Source organism: Canis lupus, chromosome 21 (genome assembly GCF_048164855.1).
Source record: "Canis lupus baileyi chromosome 21, mCanLup2.hap1, whole genome shotgun sequence".
NCBI lineage: Eukaryota > Metazoa > Chordata > Mammalia > Carnivora > Canidae > Canis > Canis lupus.
This window is the reverse complement of record NC_132858.1, coordinates 15,027,440-15,044,414: the sequence shown is the minus strand read 5'-3', so window position 1 is coordinate 15,044,414 and position 16,975 is coordinate 15,027,440. Positions and strand designations below refer to the sequence as shown.

The following is a 16,975-nucleotide window of genomic DNA, read 5'->3' as shown; positions in this document are numbered from 1 at the left end:
ATGGAAAGGATGAACAATGTAACAGAATTTGTTCTGCTGGGCCTGACCCAGAATCCAGAACTGCAGAAATTCTTATTTGCTGTATTTTTAATCACCTACTTGATCACACTGGCAGGTAACCTACTCATCTCGGTCACCATCTTCATCAGCCCAGCTCTGGGTTCTCCCATGTACTTTTTTCTATCCTATTTGTCCATCATAGATGGCTTCTACTCTTCTTCCATAGCACCTAAAATGATCTTTGACTTAATCTCTGAGCGGAACACCATATCCTTCAATGGCTGCATGACTCAACTCTTTGCTGAACATTTCTTTGCTGGTGCTGAGATCATTTTATTAATTGCCATGGCTTATGACCGCTATGTAGCCATCTGTAAGCCATTGCATTACATGACCATTATGAGCCGACCTGTCTGTGGTTTCTTGGTAGGAATGGCTGGAATTTTAGGCTTTGTTCATGGAGGGATCCAGGTTTTGTTCATGATCCAGTTACCATTCTGTGGCCCCAATGTTATTGACCATTTTATGTGTGATTTAATACCTCTCCTGGAGCTAACGTGTGCAGACACTCACACTTTGGGGCCCCTGGTTTCTGCCAACAGTGGATCACTATGTTTGCTCACTTTTTCTATGCTGGTTGCTTCTTACATTGTCATCCTGCGCTCCCTGAGGACTCATAGCTCTGAAGGGCGTCGCAAAGCCCTGTCTACCTGTGCTTCTCATGTCACTGTTGTCATCTTATTCTTTGTACCTTGTTCATTCCTGTACCTGAGACCCACGACCTCCTTCCCTGCTGACAAAGCTGTGACTGTGTTTTGTACCCTAGTAACTCCTATGTTGAATCCTTTAATCTATACCCTCAGAAATTCAGAAGTAAAAAATGTCATGAAGAAACTCTGGGGACAAATAATGAAAACTGGTGATAAATGAATATTATGATTAGAGTATTTACATTAAAAATCTAGTAATAATTAACAGATATTTATTCCCTTTATTAGTTGATTACACTTGGGACAATCAATATCCTATCTGGGTCAGTATTCTTCAGGAATATTTATATTATGGGCAGGGTCAATGTACCCATTAAAAAGCACAGTAGGCACAGTGCCTAGAGCCCGCAATAACTTTTGGAACCCTTGAAATGGTTTAATTTCTTTTAAAATATGAAGAAAAAATAAATATAAGCTAAACCCCACTTGGAGTATAGTCATCTTTATGCTAACACAGTCATAAAATATAATTTTTGATATTTTTATGGAGGAAAAGGATTCATAAGGATGAAAGGAGCAAAGGGCCACAAAAGTCATAATGCTGTCCTGATTGTGGGTATGAAACAGATCAGCAGCAATATTATTGAACACACTTTATATCCAGCACTACAGCTAGAATTAAATGTTATTTTAAAAAAGGAAAAGCAACTATACATGCAAAAAGGTATAGAACACCAGGGAGTCTTCAAGAAGTACTTTCATCCAAATACATTTTTTCTTAACTTCTTAAATTTGAAAGGATAGATGTTATAGATGTTCCTGCACAGCAACAATAAAAAAATACTTTTTATTTGTCACAGTCCTAAGAAGAGAACACTTGCATACAAAAGTATCTTTTAAAAATTACATCACCACCATTCCCTGTAGTATACAATTGTTTACAGTACAGAAAGAATTAGAGGCAGAATGGGCTGATGCAAAAGAAATACAATTGATCAAGTCTTCAGAGTTAAGGCAGAAAATATCTGTATGTTAAAGTCATGTTTTAGATGTGGACAAAGGAAGATTCTGAACAGCTGGGGCAGGAAATCACCAGTAGTGTCACAAAACTGAACAATGACCACAGATCTGGATTACAGAAAAGAATTCATAACCTGTACATAATGAAATTCTAGGAGGGATTCAGAAATAGTCAGATGCTTTGAAGTTAGAGATTAAGAGCTTTGGACCAAATAGGCTTTTTCGTCTTGTCTCCTACATAAATTAGCTTTGTGAATGTAAGCAAATTGCTTCATCTCTCTACAGACTTAACCAATAAAATTAAAATAGCATTACCCACTCTCTTAAGTTGTAAGAATTAGATGACTTAGATTGAAAAAAATGAATCTGCTAAAAATTAGTGAAACTGCTCAGACATGGTTACAGCCTTCACAGATGTCAAGCACAGAAAGTGTGCCAGGGACTATAGCTGCTGACAAGAGGAGGCCAAGAACACTGCCACTGTCATTCATGAACCATCATCACAGAAGGACCAAACATCTGTGCCAGCCCCACTTCACTTCAAAATAAGTCACATGCTTATGAGTAAGGATAGTATAGAAGAGAGTTATCTCAGCAAGGAAGCTAATGGAACCTGGGAGCAGATCTCTGGACACTAAAGCTAGCCCACCAACAACTCCCTATTCTGGGATAAAATGCCCTTAACACCGCTACAGTAACAAACGGGGAAGCTGGATAGAGCAAGTGTGAGATGTTTGAGCAGAACTTATTTCAAAAGCTCTCACTAATGATGGATCCCACTCTGGTGCTCTGGAAGGAGAAGGGAGAACCCAATGCCAGGGACCAACAGACACATCTCTGTACAGAGCTTGTGATTCCTGAGGAAGAGCTCAGAAGCATGTCTTCAGAAAGTGATTTCACAACCAGGGACTTGAATATCATATGATGCTAACATTTCTCATGTTCTCAGGACTTCATATCAGGTTAGATCTCATTCCATATGAAGGCCTTTTAAAAATAAATGTTTTGCCATAATAAAAAAAAAGATAGTTAACAGATAAAATAACACCTGACAGAGGTGGTTGTGGGGGGAAGAGTGAAATAGGTAAAGGAGATTAAAAAGTGCAAGCTTTGTTATAAATCAATCAATCAAGGGAATGAAAAGCACAGCATAAGGAATATAATCAATAATATTGTAATATTGTTGTATGGTGACAGATGGGTGACTACATTTATCTTGGTGATCACTGAATAATGTACAGAACTATCAGATCACTATGTTTTACACCTGAAACTTCCTAACGTTGTATGTCAATTACCCTTCAATAATAAATTCCAAAACATAGATGTTTTACCAGAATTTCCTGTGATGACCACCTTGTAGATATACACAAGGAGCAGTATGTTTAAAATATCAAACTTATCCTTTTGGATGATCTGCCTGTAGTTCCCATCAAAGATGGGATGAATGGGATAATGATAAAATAAGAATGATGATGCTCATGATCCTGATGATGACAGCTTATGTTTCCAGCACCTTCTGTGAAATATGTCCTAACCTGCACTCTCATTTGTATGCTTTGGAGGCAGTAAATTTATGTCCTTATTTCTTTCCTTAACTCAAGTCTCAAACTGTGGAACTTACCTCTGTTTAAAACGTTTATTTGAACATAATGGGGAACCTGCCCACGGAATGGTGTGAACATCAATAAAACAATGCTAGTATAAATCATTATGATAGCTTATTTTTATTTTTATTTTAAATTTTTAAAATTATTTTTATTTACTAGGTTTAAAGTGCTTTGTATTCACTTTTTTTTTGTTAATAAGTTCTTACTATGGCCCAATAACTGCAACAATCCTGATTTCCCCTATTTCATGAATTAAGAAACAATGGGTTGGAGAGGTTAATTATATATATAGCTCAAGATCAATTAGCTAAAATTTTCCTACATCATAATTCAAATCTAAGCCTGTCTGATCCAAAGCCTTTGAGCATTATCAAATCCATTGGTATCTGCTCAATACAACCGGAGAACAAATTAAAATTTTTACATTTCTCTTCAATCTTTGAATTGAATTTTCTTCTTGGAACCCTTTGGGTCTTCACTGTTTGGACCAATTTGAAGGTGGATTTGCCATCATAGATAGGCCAGGCTGAAAATATAGAAGTCTGCAAAGAACCAGTTAGTGACTAGGCAGTAGTCTGTAATTCCATAAATGTTTTGATTCCCACATAACAGGAAATATTTTGAAACTATCTTCTCCTCCATTGGCAATAGTTTGTACATAAAGAAGTGACCTGTGGCTTATATAGCACTGCTTTCTCCTGATAAATAAATATCAAATATTTTTGACATGAATATGTGCTCTTCTGCTATCATCCATTAAAAAAGAAAGGAGGAATAAACTTCACTGAGGGAAGAAAGTTCAAGATAGATGAAAAGCTATTTTTTTAAAGAAGATGTGGTTTATGTATACAATGGAATATTACTCAGCTATTAGAAATGACAAATACCCACCATTTGCTTCAACGTGGATGGAACTGGAGGGTATTATGCTGAGTGAAGTAAGCCAGTCGGAGAAGGACAAACATTATATGTTCTCATTCATTTGGGGAATATAAATAATAGTGAAAGGGAAAAGAAGGGAAGGGGGAAGAAATGTGTGGGAAATATCAGAAAGGGAGACAGAACGTAAAGACTGCTAACTCTGGGAAACGAACTAGGGGTGGTAGAAGGGGAGGAGGGCGGGGGGTGGGAGTGAATGGGTGACGGGCACTGGGTGTTATTCTGTATGTTTGTAAATTGAACACCAATAAAAAAATAAAAAATAAAAAATAAATGAAAAAAAAAAATAAATAAAGTAGCTTGCCAGTAGCCACATAACAGTAAGCTCTGGAGTAAAATTCTCAAATGCAGTTCTTCTGTTTTTGCACCACAAGCTCATTTTCAACAGTAATTAAAATTTGGAAGCTAAACTATTTTTAGCCTTTCTTCCTCTGTTGCCCACTGGGCATGGAAGGGCACCAACATTAGATGCCATCAACCTGTCAGGTGCTGTGCTCTTCATGCACACTTACCTTTCACAAGGGCATATACTAAGAATTAAAATACTCATTTTTGGACAAGGAAACCTATGATAAGGAAAGTTTAAGATGGCTTGTAAGCTGAACAGAGAAATCAGTTAGCCCCAGAGAGTACCTTTCAGGATAGCAGAGCCTTAACCAAGTTTATAGAACAAATCGAGGGAGGAGTGGTGGGACAAGAAAAGGGAGGAGGTGAGGGAGGAGGAGAGAAGCAAAAGACAACCAGGATAACCAGTTATCTACCAAAACACTGATAGGGACTATCTCTGGGTAATGGCTTATAGATGGATTTACACATGCACAATTGTGTGTGTGGGCTCACACATGTGTGGATTGCCCACCTTTGTTTTCCTAGATTCTGAATTTTAAAATAAATGTGTATTTGGGGAGAAAGGTGTTTTACCCTAGACTCCAAAATGGAGACACTGCTACCTTTGTAAATAAAATTAGTAATAATTTTTAAATGATATAGAAAATTTCTGGTGATATTTACTCATGTGTTTATTCTAGCAAGTTGAAATTTTTCAAAAATAGGGAGCATTCATAACTTAGTTGGGCTGTTGTTAACCATGATTCAGGCAACAAAAAACAAGGGAGCATTAGGATCAGTCCATTATGCTAATTGATATCTTATCTTTACTAAAAGGTGCTTGTCAAATTTCAATGAAGTAAGTATGCTTTTCTAGAAAGTCTCCTGAGTTAAAATTGTGGGACATTGTGGCGATTGTGGTGGAAAAATTGTATTTTTTAATAAGCTACATAGTGACTTCATATTTATTAGTTGATTGGAAAATTGGCTCAATGGTACTTTTATTATCCAACAATAGAAACGAATAGGTAGAGAACTGAAGGTCTCCATTACACCTAGTTTTATTAACTAGAGTATTGGAATGTGACAAAATGAAAGATGGTATTGATTTTTCCTAGGAACTTTGAAAGTTTATTTTTGTTATACATAGCATTTGGGAATAAAATAATAACTACTTCTTTTTTTTCAATTTTTTTTATTTTTATGATAGTCACACAGAGAGAGAGAGAGAGAGGCAGAGACATAGGCAGAGGGAGAAGCAGGCTCCATGCACCGGGAGCCCGACGTGGGATTCGATCCCGGGCCTCCAGGATCGCGCCCTGGGCCAAAGGCAGGCGCTAAACCGCTGCGCCACCCAGGGATCCCTAATAACTACTTCTGATGAGCTCCTGAATTTATTGGTTCTTGGAGACTAATTGTTGAATATTTGTAGTAGACAGATTATTTTTCATATTAATTCTTGGTTTGTTTTTTCTTAGTGTAAAAAGTAGATATGGTGCAACAGGATGAATTACAGATTATTTTTGAAACAAAGGAGAAGTTTATTATAAATTATAGGAGCCTCCTAACTCTTAAAGAATGAAATCTGAGAAGGGATGGATCAGAGTTCTTTTTTTTTTCTTTACATTTTTTAAATTTAAATTCAATTTGCCAACATATGGTATAACACCCAGTGCTCATCCCATCAAGTGGATCAGAGTTCTTAAAAGCAGGAAAAGAATGGGGCAAATGTGGACATACATTTCAGATTCCAGAACACAGGCATCCCTTGGAATATGAAAAAAAGAGTAAAGAAAAATAAAAAGAAATGCCACTTTGTATCACTTGCCCAAAAACTAAGCCAATCTACTCTAAGCACAGCATGTATTTCACACCTAGAACAGATAGAAAAGTGAAAGAAGGCAGCCTCTGTATGGAAGGTTAGGAAAAGTTGAGGAACAAATCAAATAAAACATGCTGTGAGTAAATATGCCAGAACCTGGATTCTGAATTTGACACAGATTTCCTAATTTAATTCTCACAATAACACTTTAGATATGTATTATATTTATTTTTATTTTAAAGACAGACACCAGAGGTCAATAGAACTTCTGTCACTTAGGGGCACCTGGGTGGCTTAGTGCCTTAAGCGTCCAACTCTTGCTTTAGATTCTCTCAATCTCCCTCCCATCTGCCTTTTATCCTGCCCACACATGCACACACACATGCTCTCTAAAATAAAGAAGTCTTCAAAAAAAAATGAGAAGAAGCAGAAGAAGGAGGAGGAGGAGGAGAAGTAGAGGTGGTGGTGGTGGTGGTAATTTGGTTACTTATTCAAGGTCATGCTACAAGTAAGTGTAGGAAATAAAACAGAAACTCAGGTTCATCTGCCTCCAGAGCTAAAGTCTTATAGAATAGCACCTATGCCAGGGATGTCATACAGGGTGATGAGAAGGAATAGAAGCTCTGCCTAGATGGACACAGACTGCTGTACACAGCTAAGCATGAAGTGATTTGCTTTAAGTTGTGTTTTGCCTCACATTTTTACAGCTCAATTATCACATAGACTTGAATGATACAACATGGATTGCTATTGAAAGATATGGATGATGGATCAGAAAAAAACTAATTTTGAGTGCTAGCTTAGGCACTTCAAAGCCAGATAATCTTAATTAATCAATTAATCATATGAGGAGACAAAAATTTCCTCATTTCTAAAAAGGCATAATAATCATTTGTGCCCTATATATTTCATACAGCTGTTTTATCATAAAATTATGCAATTATAGGAAAACACTAGACCATAAAAATCTATGAAGATGGACACATAGGTAAAATGGAATAAGGTGATATTCAATAATATAAACAGGTTTCAGTTTGTTCCACTTACAGAAATAAACCCTGCAGTTTATTTTACACATTTTACACCTGCAGTTTCTTACTGAGTGAAGAGCTTTCTCATGGCATTTTTTACCTCTTCATTTCTTAGGGTATAAATGAGTGGATTCAACATAGGTGTCAAAATACCATAAAAAACTGACACTATTTTGTCTATGGACAAAGTAGATGATGGCCGCATATAAATAAATATACAAGGCACAAAGAACAGGGCAACAACAGTGAAGTGAGCCCCACAGGTGGACAGGGCTTTACGTCTCGCCTCCGCACCATGGTACCTCAAGGAACGCAGGATGACAGCATAGGAAGCAACCAGCATGAGGAAGTTCAACAGGCAGATCACACCACTGTTGGCGACCACCAGCACGCCGATGACATACGTGTTGGTGCAGGCGACTTCCAGCAAGGGGTACAAGTCACAGACAAAGTGATTGATCACATTAGGCCCACAGAAGGGCAGCTGAAGGACCAGGAGGAGCTGGACCAGGGAATGCAGGAAGCCTCCGAACCAAGCTACCCCCACCAGCAGGGCACAGAGATGCCTGGTCATGATGGTCGTGTAGTGCAGGGGCTTGCAGATGGCCACATAGCGGTCATAGGCCATGACCGTGAGCAGAATGATCTCAACACCTCCCAGAAAATGGGCTCCAAAGAGCTGAGCCAGGCAGCCCTCAAAAGAGATGGCTCTCCCCTCACACAAGGAGTCAGCAATGAGTTTAGGAGCCATAGAGGACGAATAACAGGTGTCAATAAAGGACAAGTTGGCCAGGAAATAATACATGGGGGAAGCCAGCATGGGACTGGAGGTGATAGTGACCACAGTGAGCATGTTGCCACACACCGTGGCCACATAGATGATCAAAAAAAACACAAAGAGGACCCGCTGTATCTCTGCATTCTGTGAGAGTCCCAGCATGAAAAATTCTGTGATATTGTGTGGCATTTCCATAGAGTCCAAGAAGAAGGAGAATGCACATATGCTATTGCCTGTAAAGTCAAGAGAAGAACATTATTTTAACAGAATCGTAGGAGGGAAAAAGTGTTGCAAGGTTTTCTTGGGACACCCCCACTTCCCTTTGTCTCTCCTAAATTCTTTCTGTTCCAAAATTTTTATACCAATTCACTCTGTCAACTACTAAATGTGATCATGTGTCTATTGTTTAAACTTTAGCAACACTGGGAAGTAGATATCTAAGTTATTACATGAAAATATTAATTGAATTATGTAAATTTTAAATTAGTTTTGTTACTCCTGAAACTGAACACGTGGCAGATTTTCTAATTCAGCTAGAGTGCACCTCTGACAATTTTCAGGATGGTTCCTCATAGATTCTATGGCACTTAAGAAGACCATGAATTTTTAGGATCTCCTGAAATTTCTGCATATGTAGTCCATACCCTTTGAATTAAGTCTTTCTTCTTGAACTTTTCAATGAGGTTTTCTATACTTTCTGACAGTGTCTCTGATGGTAAGAGAAACGGATGTAAAACAAACTAAAGCCAGACTGAGAGGACATGAGTGGGAGAACTGGAGACCTCCCCAACTTCCCAGTTCTCCCCCTGCTCATCTCCTTCCTCTCTGAAACCACGCTGTGGGCAGCATCATCAGGAAGCCAAATTTACATTACTCTTCCCATTTGCCCTTGACATTTTACATTTTTCTGCTTTTGCGCTCCCTTGGCTTAGTGCAATCGTTCTGTTTAAAAGCTAACTTGTCTCTCTACATCTACAGGAAGGACTCAAAGCAAGAGTTTGGTGATCATCAGTGAAAGATTCTCTTAAATAAGGAGTATCTGGCTGTTTACTAAAACCAGGGGCAGGGAGAGCAGATACCCCATCTTAACCAGCTATAAATGCATCTGGTGGAATATTCCCACTCACCCTTTATTCTCATAATGATATGGAAATGCCAGGGCCTATCTGAGTTTTAAACAAACAAACAAACAACAAAAAAAAATGACACTAACCCAACCCACCAACAACCTATTGTTTTCCTGGAAACACAGGCCTCCTTAGAATAGCTGAATCTTCCAACTTGCTGAAGATCTGTATGATAAGAATTACGGAAGAGTCACTAAGTGTCAGAGGAAGAGACACCCAGATATAAGAACACTGGGGAGAAGATTCCCGTGTTGATCAGCAAGTTGCCCCATTTTTCTGTCTCCTAGTTTTAGTGCAAGATGGTAAATGTAGTTTCTGCAAATGACACGTCCGATGGGGACCTTTACAGAGTAGAACATTATGGCCAAGAGCACAGACAGTGTGATAAGGGCAAACACCCGAGTACTATGTAGTTTTTGACAAACACTATCCTTAACTGCTTTATATATGTCAGCTCCTTTAATCCTCACGTTATGCCCATGAGGTAGATCACTGCTTTTATCCTCCTTTTGCACAGCAAGAAAGTGAGCCACATATTAGCAACCCACAGAAGCATAATCAGCTAGCTAATAAGTGCCAGAGCTGGCACTTGCACCTAGGTGGTCTTGCTACAGATTCTGTGGGCTTCAGTGCACTAGAATGTCACTTAAACTTACCTCGGTTTGAATCCTTCCTCTGCCATTTTTTGGCCATTTAACCATGAACAACTTCTCAAAGCCTCAATGCTCTTATCTATAAAATGAAACTAAAAGAACTGCTACACCGTGTGGTGCAAAGAGAAGTAAATGAGAATGGGGAATGCCAGAGTGTCTGTATGGAGCCTAGATGTGATAAACATTCAATAAATGGCATCTCTGAAATCACCATCATCAACACCATAGGCAGCAAGCAAGCTCTTTATGTGGCATAAGGACCCAAGGACCTAAGTGGAAGAATTCAAAACTAACTTAGTTATTTTTTAAATAGCTAATTATATTCAAAACCATAATATTATCAAACAAAAAAAAATAATAATATTATCAAACAAAAAATGCCCTAATACTGATCCTCATATAGAACACAAGATAGAAAAGCACAGAAGTTAGCCAAATAATGAATTTATACACCAAAAAATAGAAATGTTAAGCTGACTCACTTCTGTGACCTGTGGGAGCATGAAAGAAATTATTTGTTAAAAGCTATTCCCCCCAAAAAGAAGTCTCCTGTTTGAGTTATCTATGAGAAACAAAATTATTTTGTAGAAAGTAATGAGGCTTTTAGTAAAATTATTCTACTGCAGTTTTGGGTTGCATTTTTCTTTCATTTAATTTTAAAAACAGACTATAGAAAACTTACATTGACTGGATCTGAGGACAACAGGTCTCCAGGTGTTGTGTTGTGCTTTGTTTTTACACCCTAACGCATGGACAGGTGGATCTAGAAGAGTTCTTAAAGGATTATCCAGACCAGCGCCAAGCATATCCCAAATTTCACTGTTTCATGTGATTAAACTCCTGGATGAGATTAGAATTGTTTTATCCACTGAGATAAAGCACAGACTGGGAAGGTGCTACTGATTACCAAAACTCATCTGAGCTGAAGGTTTCTTAGACTAGTACAAGGTGAGAACCGAAAAGATGGTCATTAATTTACAAGCAGCTGGGAATTTGTTCTGTCATCCATTTCCCCTTTATCTGCTTAAGAACCTGCTAGCATTTACAATCATGGCTTCCAATTGACTATTTTAAAGATGGTGGATCTCAGACTTAGAGAGATTAGATGCACTGGTCCAAGGTCCCATGGAAAATCCATGCCAGAGGTGCAGCTTGAACCCACGTTGTGCAGCACATCAGCCTGACCCTTTCCTTTTTTTTTTTTAACTCAGAAGTATTTATTCCTTCAAGACTATCTATATCTTTAAAAATAGTTTAGTATAACATGTCTTGAAAAACAACTATGCTGTTAGTATTAATAGAAAGATATGGTACAGTAAGTGGCCAGTTCTTGGTTACTTTCATTTACCATAGGAAGAAAAATGGACAAATATAAGTGGAGGAATATTAAGATCCACAACTATAGATGCTCCTTCAACATAAAGACCCACAGCTTCAACATAAAGTTAAAATACCTGCCAGGATACTTTCAAATTATTGAGAATAACACTTTCCACTAGCCTCGGTATTTAAGTATAACACTCTCCACTGTTACTCATTTTTCTGAATATAGGTCAAAGGCCTTAAAAAGGCATTATGAGTGAAAGAAAGCAGGACCGGATATGCTTCCAACCCAAACGGCAAGAATGCTAAACAGCAGCAGGGAGGTAAGTGAAATGACAGAGTTGCATGCCACACTTTCAAAATACTGCAGCCAAGAAAAGAGAGATAAGAGTAGTATGGATGTGCATGGCACAGACCCTGCCTCGGCGTGACACTCCCACATACACATCCCACTGAAGTACCTGACTCCACTCTCCCTGCCCCATCCACACCAATCTGGAGTGAGGCTCACTGAGAAGGGAAGTTGTAATCCAGAGGGGAAAATTTCTAGAAATCCTGTGAGTGCAGAATGCCCTACTGACCCCCTGAGGATCTCTGTAAAAGCAGGATAACTACCAGGAGTCTTCACATTGTCTTTCCCATATGGGCCTGTCCCCTTTCCAATGCAGCCATAACCTTCCATTATCTGCCTTCTCTTGAAGGAGGAGCTGACTTGCTAGCTCCCTTTTCTGCTAAGGATATTCACCAGCACAGTCTCAGAGAAAAGCTTTCTCCTTCCACTAGACAGGGCTTTTATAAGGGAGTTGGGAATGATAGCACAGGGACTGTCAGTGCCATGTGCTTCTGCCTTTCCAAGAGAGACTAATTCTCTCTCACAGGATCACTTGCAGAAGCAGTGCTGGAGCTTGTGCCTCCTTCACAGATCAGAACAAGGCTGGCACCATCATTTAATTAGTCCCCTGAATACTGTTTTGGTCTCACAAGGAAGGGACTCCTGTGCCTCTTAGAAGTGCCCAGTGTCCTTCTAGTGTCTTGAGAGAGAAACTATCAATCATCAAGAGAAAAGGAGAGTCGGGATATTTCAGGGACTCAAACTGGAGGGTGTTTTTAGAGAAACTGCTGACTGAAAAACAACATCAGGAAGGATCCATGGCATTTATTGGGCATCTTCTGTGTTTTAGACACAGGTCTTTCATCTCCCCGCTTAAAGCAGAGAGAAGAGGATGGCTGTCCTTCATCCATGCCTTTGCTGTGTAGTGCACCAAAAGATCGAAATGACATGAATCAGAATTGTACTTCCACAATTTTAAACATTCAATGAGGATTTTTTCAGACTATACCTAATAAAAGATAGCACCTTTCTAAGTGTCAGGAATACCATAGTGAATGAGGCAAACATAGCCCTTGGCAGCGTAGAATTTGTATTCTAAACGGAGTAGTAGTCTCCAAATAAATGGAATCAAATAAAATGTAATTGCTGAGTTCATTTTACACATTTTAAATGCTGACAGATATACACATATTTAATACTTATTGATGGAGGTAGCAAATTTTTCTCCATAAAATACGTAACCACTTGCCTTTCTAGCACTCTTGCCTTCTTGGTACATGCTCAGCTATTCCCCAGGACTGAATGAATACACTAAGCCTCCTCCGAACCTGTTTAGTGAAAGCTTCTAGAAAGAGTCACAAAATAGGGATAATTTAATCCACTAAAATTCAAATTATCACCTTTGAAAGGCTCATTAACATTGCCTAGGAATCCTACTCTGTTTCTACAATCAAAACATTTTCCCAGTTACCCTAAAGGACCATTTAAAACCTTCACTTTCTTCAAAATTCCCTTCCCCAAATTCCAATCACTACTATTTATTTATTTATTTATTTATTTATTTATTTATTTATTTACTTACTTAATTACTTATTTGAGAGAGACAGAGAGAGAGCTCAAGCAGGGAAAGGGGCAGAGAGAGAGTCTCAAGCAGACACCACACTGAGCACATAGTCCAATGTAGGGCCTGATCTCATGACTCTGAAACCATGACCTGAGCTGAAATCAAGAATTAGATACTTAACCAACTGAGACACCTAGGCACCCCCACTACTCTTCATTTTAATTCAAGAATTTCCTAAGTCTTGTTTCTTAGAACTACAATGCAGTTCATGAGTTTCTTTCTTCCTTTTCTCAGTTCTCCTTCACAGAGTGGGATCTGTGTCATTCTGGATGGCTCCTCCCGCCTTCCCCCAGCAGTGTTTCCCCCAGTAAATCTCTTGCACATCTACTCTGCCTTAGCTTCTGCTTCTCAGAACCAGGAATGATGTAGAAAATATTAAGAACCCTTACAAATCAAGAAGATAAAAACAATCACATGAGTTTGGAATAGCACTTCAGCAAAGAATATACCCAATGGCCAGTAAATATCTAAGAGGGTAGGACTCCTCTCTTTTATCATCTGAGAAATAAGATACAGAATCACAATAAAATACCACTGCAATACTACCCCTACATGATAAAATTAAAAAGAGGGTCGATACCAAGAGTTTATTATCACTATGGAGGAATGGTGTCTTTCATACGCTGCTAGTGGAAATGCATAATTGTTTTCCAAGTATATATTGGATATCCATAAATATGCATCTAATTTATGACCCAGAACCCGATTCCTGGATATAAACCCAAGACAAAGGTATGCAGCTATGCATTGGAAGACACATCACCAAGATTGTTAACAGAGCTATTTGTAGTAGCATAAAACTGGTAACAACTTAAATGTCTATAATTAATAGAATGGGTTAAAAAGTGTTGTAAATTTATACAACAGACTAACAGAATGAAAATAAGTGAATGACAGATATAACATGACTCAATCTCACAAGCACAATGGTGAGTCAAAGAATCCAGATTTCATACAAGATTGCTGTATTTAAAATTTTAAATAGACCAACCTAGGGGTGTGTACATAGGTGATAAATGTATAAAAGTATGAAGAAAAGCAAAGAAATTTTATCATAAAAGTCATGGTAGTGTTGACCTTTAAGGGAAAAAAAGAGATATGATTGGAAAGAAATATAAGGAATCCTGGGAGGGCTAGAAATCTTCTACTTCTTGAACTGCTTCGTGGTTTTATAGGTGTTCCACTCTATAAATCAAAGATTTTCTTTCTCTCGGTTTTTTTTAATTGTCTGATTATGGTGTGTCCCCAATGGATTTCTCTAAGTTCATCCAGTCCTGATTTGCTGAACTACCTGCACCTCTAAATTTATATATTTTACCAAATTTGGGAAGTTTTCAGTCATTATTTTTTTTAAATTTTTTTAAGACACCTCCTTTCTCCTCTTTTTTCCGAAATTCTAGTAACATGAAGGTTAGACATTTTGACATTGTCCCACAAATCCCTGAGACTTTGTCCAGTTTTGTAAATCTTTTTCCTCTCTGTGGTTCAGACTTGATAGTTTCTATTGATCTATCTTCAAGTTCACCTTTCTTTCATATTCCTACAGTGCCACTGAGCCCAGCCAGTGAATTCTTTATTTTGGCCATTGATTCCTTCAGTTCTGTTTTCAATTCCATTCTTCTTTATAATTTCTATTTCTTTGCTGACACTTCCTATCTTTCCATTTGTTTCAAGTATGCTTGCCCTTACTTATGCTATCATGATTATAATGGTTGCTTTAAAGTCTTTGACTCTGCTGATTTTTTTTCCCACTTGCAGGTTGAGATTTCCTGCTTCTCTGTATGTTTAGAAATATTGGATTGTATCCTGGATATTTTGAATATTATGTAATATCTGATATTTTAAATCAAGAGTGTTGAATTTTTAATTTTAGCAGGAATTAACCGGGTTAGTTTCAGGTTGCAATTTCCAACCCATCTTCTGTGGACTGTGATTCCAAAGTCAGTTCAGTTAGCAAATCCTTTGCAGTTAGCAAATCCTGTGCGCCACCCAGTGGCCAGTCTGGGACTTGAGTGGTGCTCTACCCTATATTTATTTTTTTTTTTATTGGTGTTCAATTTACTAACATACAGAATAACACCCAGTGCCCGTCACCCATTCACTCCCACCCCCCGCCCTCCTCCCCTTGCTCTACCCTATAAAGCCATTCTCAAAGACCTTGGTATGCTGATTAAGTTCAGATTCACACATTCACAACTCTGAGGTGGAGAGTCCTGGAATTCATATACAATTTAACGAAATGACTTTCTTGAGTGCCCTCCTCTCATTGATATCCCTGGTGCTTTTTAGCTCTTGAAACCGCTTTAGTTTCTCTCTGTGCTGCGTGCTTCTGAGTCTATGACCAAGTTTCAGGAGGACAGAGATAATAAGAAGGATTTGTCCCAGGCTCCTGAGATCACAGCTCCAATAGTCAAATAAAAATATCCCCCTCCCTAAAAGATTAAGGCTCCGTCCTACCGCCATTATTGCCCTTGTACTGCTTTTCTGCCAGAAGACTGACTGGGGTCTAGGACAGGAGAAAACAGAAAGAATAGGAATAGAATGAGGGAGAGGAAAAAGAAAGGAAGAGATTCACCCCCTCATTCTCTGGCCCGCTTGTCTGACCAGCAAGAGAAAGTTTCTCTTAAATAATCCCAAAATTTGTATGGAACCAGAAAAGCCAGAAGACTGTTGAAAAAGAAAACCAAATCCAGTAGCATCACAATGCGAGACTTCAAGCTGTATTACAAAACTGTAATCATCAAGACAATATGGTACTGGCACAAAAACAGACACATATATCAATGGAACAGAAGAGAGAACCCAGAAATGGACCCTCAACTCTCTGGTCAACTCATTTTTGACAAAGTAGAAAAGAATATCCAATGGAAAAAAAGTCTCTTCAATAAATGGTTTTGGGAAAATCAGCCACATATAGAAGAATGAAAGTGGACCATTTTCTTACACCATACACAAAGATAAATTCAAAAAGGATGAAAGATCAAATGTGAGACAGGGATCTATCAAAATCCTCGAGGAGAACACAGGCAGCAACCTCTGACCTCGGCCACAGTAAGTTTCTTTCTGGGCACATCTCCAAAGGCAAGAGAAAGAAAAACAAAAATGAACTATTGGGACTTAATCAAGATGAAAAGCTTCTACACAGCAAAGGAAACAGTCAACAAAACTAAAAAGCAACCTACCGAATGGGGAAGATATTAGCAAATGATATATCACATAAATGGCTAGTATCTGAGATCAATAAAGAACTTATCGGAGGAGGGGCAAGATGGTGGAAGAGTAGGGTCACCAAGTCACCTGTCCCTACCAAATTACCTAGATAACTTTCAAATCATCCTCAAAATCTACGAATTCGGCCTGAGATTTAAAGAGAGAACAGCTGAAACGCTACAGTGAGAAGAGTTCGCGCTTCTATCAAGGTAGGAAGACGGGGAAAAAGAAATAAAGAAACAAAAGGCCTCCAAGGGGGAGGGGCCCCGCGAGGAGCCGAGCTGAGGCCGGGGCGAGGGTTCCCAGGACAGGAGAGAAGAATCAGGAGCTGCACCAATCTGCCCGGGCAGAAAGGCCTCGCAGGGAGGTGGAGCAGGACCCCAGGAGGGCGGGGATGCCCTCGGGCTCCCTGGGACAGTAACAGAGCAACTGCGCACCCAGGAGAGTGCGCCGAGCTCCCTAAGGGCTGC

At 38.8% G+C, this 16,975-nt stretch overlaps 2 protein-coding genes across 2 annotated transcripts; one reads left to right on the top strand and one right to left on the bottom strand.

Moving 5' to 3' along the window:
- On the top strand, positions 1–930 carry LOC140613330 (olfactory receptor 4C45-like). The gene has a single exon (XM_072791865.1). The coding sequence runs from the start codon at positions 1–3 to the stop codon at positions 928–930; it is 930 nt and encodes a 309-aa protein (XP_072647966.1).
- A 6,593-nt stretch (positions 931–7,523) lies between these two features.
- On the bottom strand, positions 7,524–8,432 carry LOC140613329 (olfactory receptor 4C3-like). The gene has a single exon (XM_072791864.1). It carries the CDS (start codon positions 8,430–8,432, stop codon positions 7,524–7,526), a length of 909 nt encoding a protein of 302 aa, XP_072647965.1.
- Between the last annotated feature and the right edge of the window lie 8,543 nt (positions 8,433–16,975).

Excerpts from the sequence above, each read along its gene's own strand:
- LOC140613329 (XM_072791864.1), bottom strand. The coding sequence starts at position 8,432 with ATGGAAATGCCACACAATATCACAGAATTTTTCATGCTGGGACTCTCA.
- LOC140613330 (XM_072791865.1), top strand. The coding sequence starts at position 1 with ATGGAAAGGATGAACAATGTAACAGAATTTGTTCTGCTGGGCCTGACC.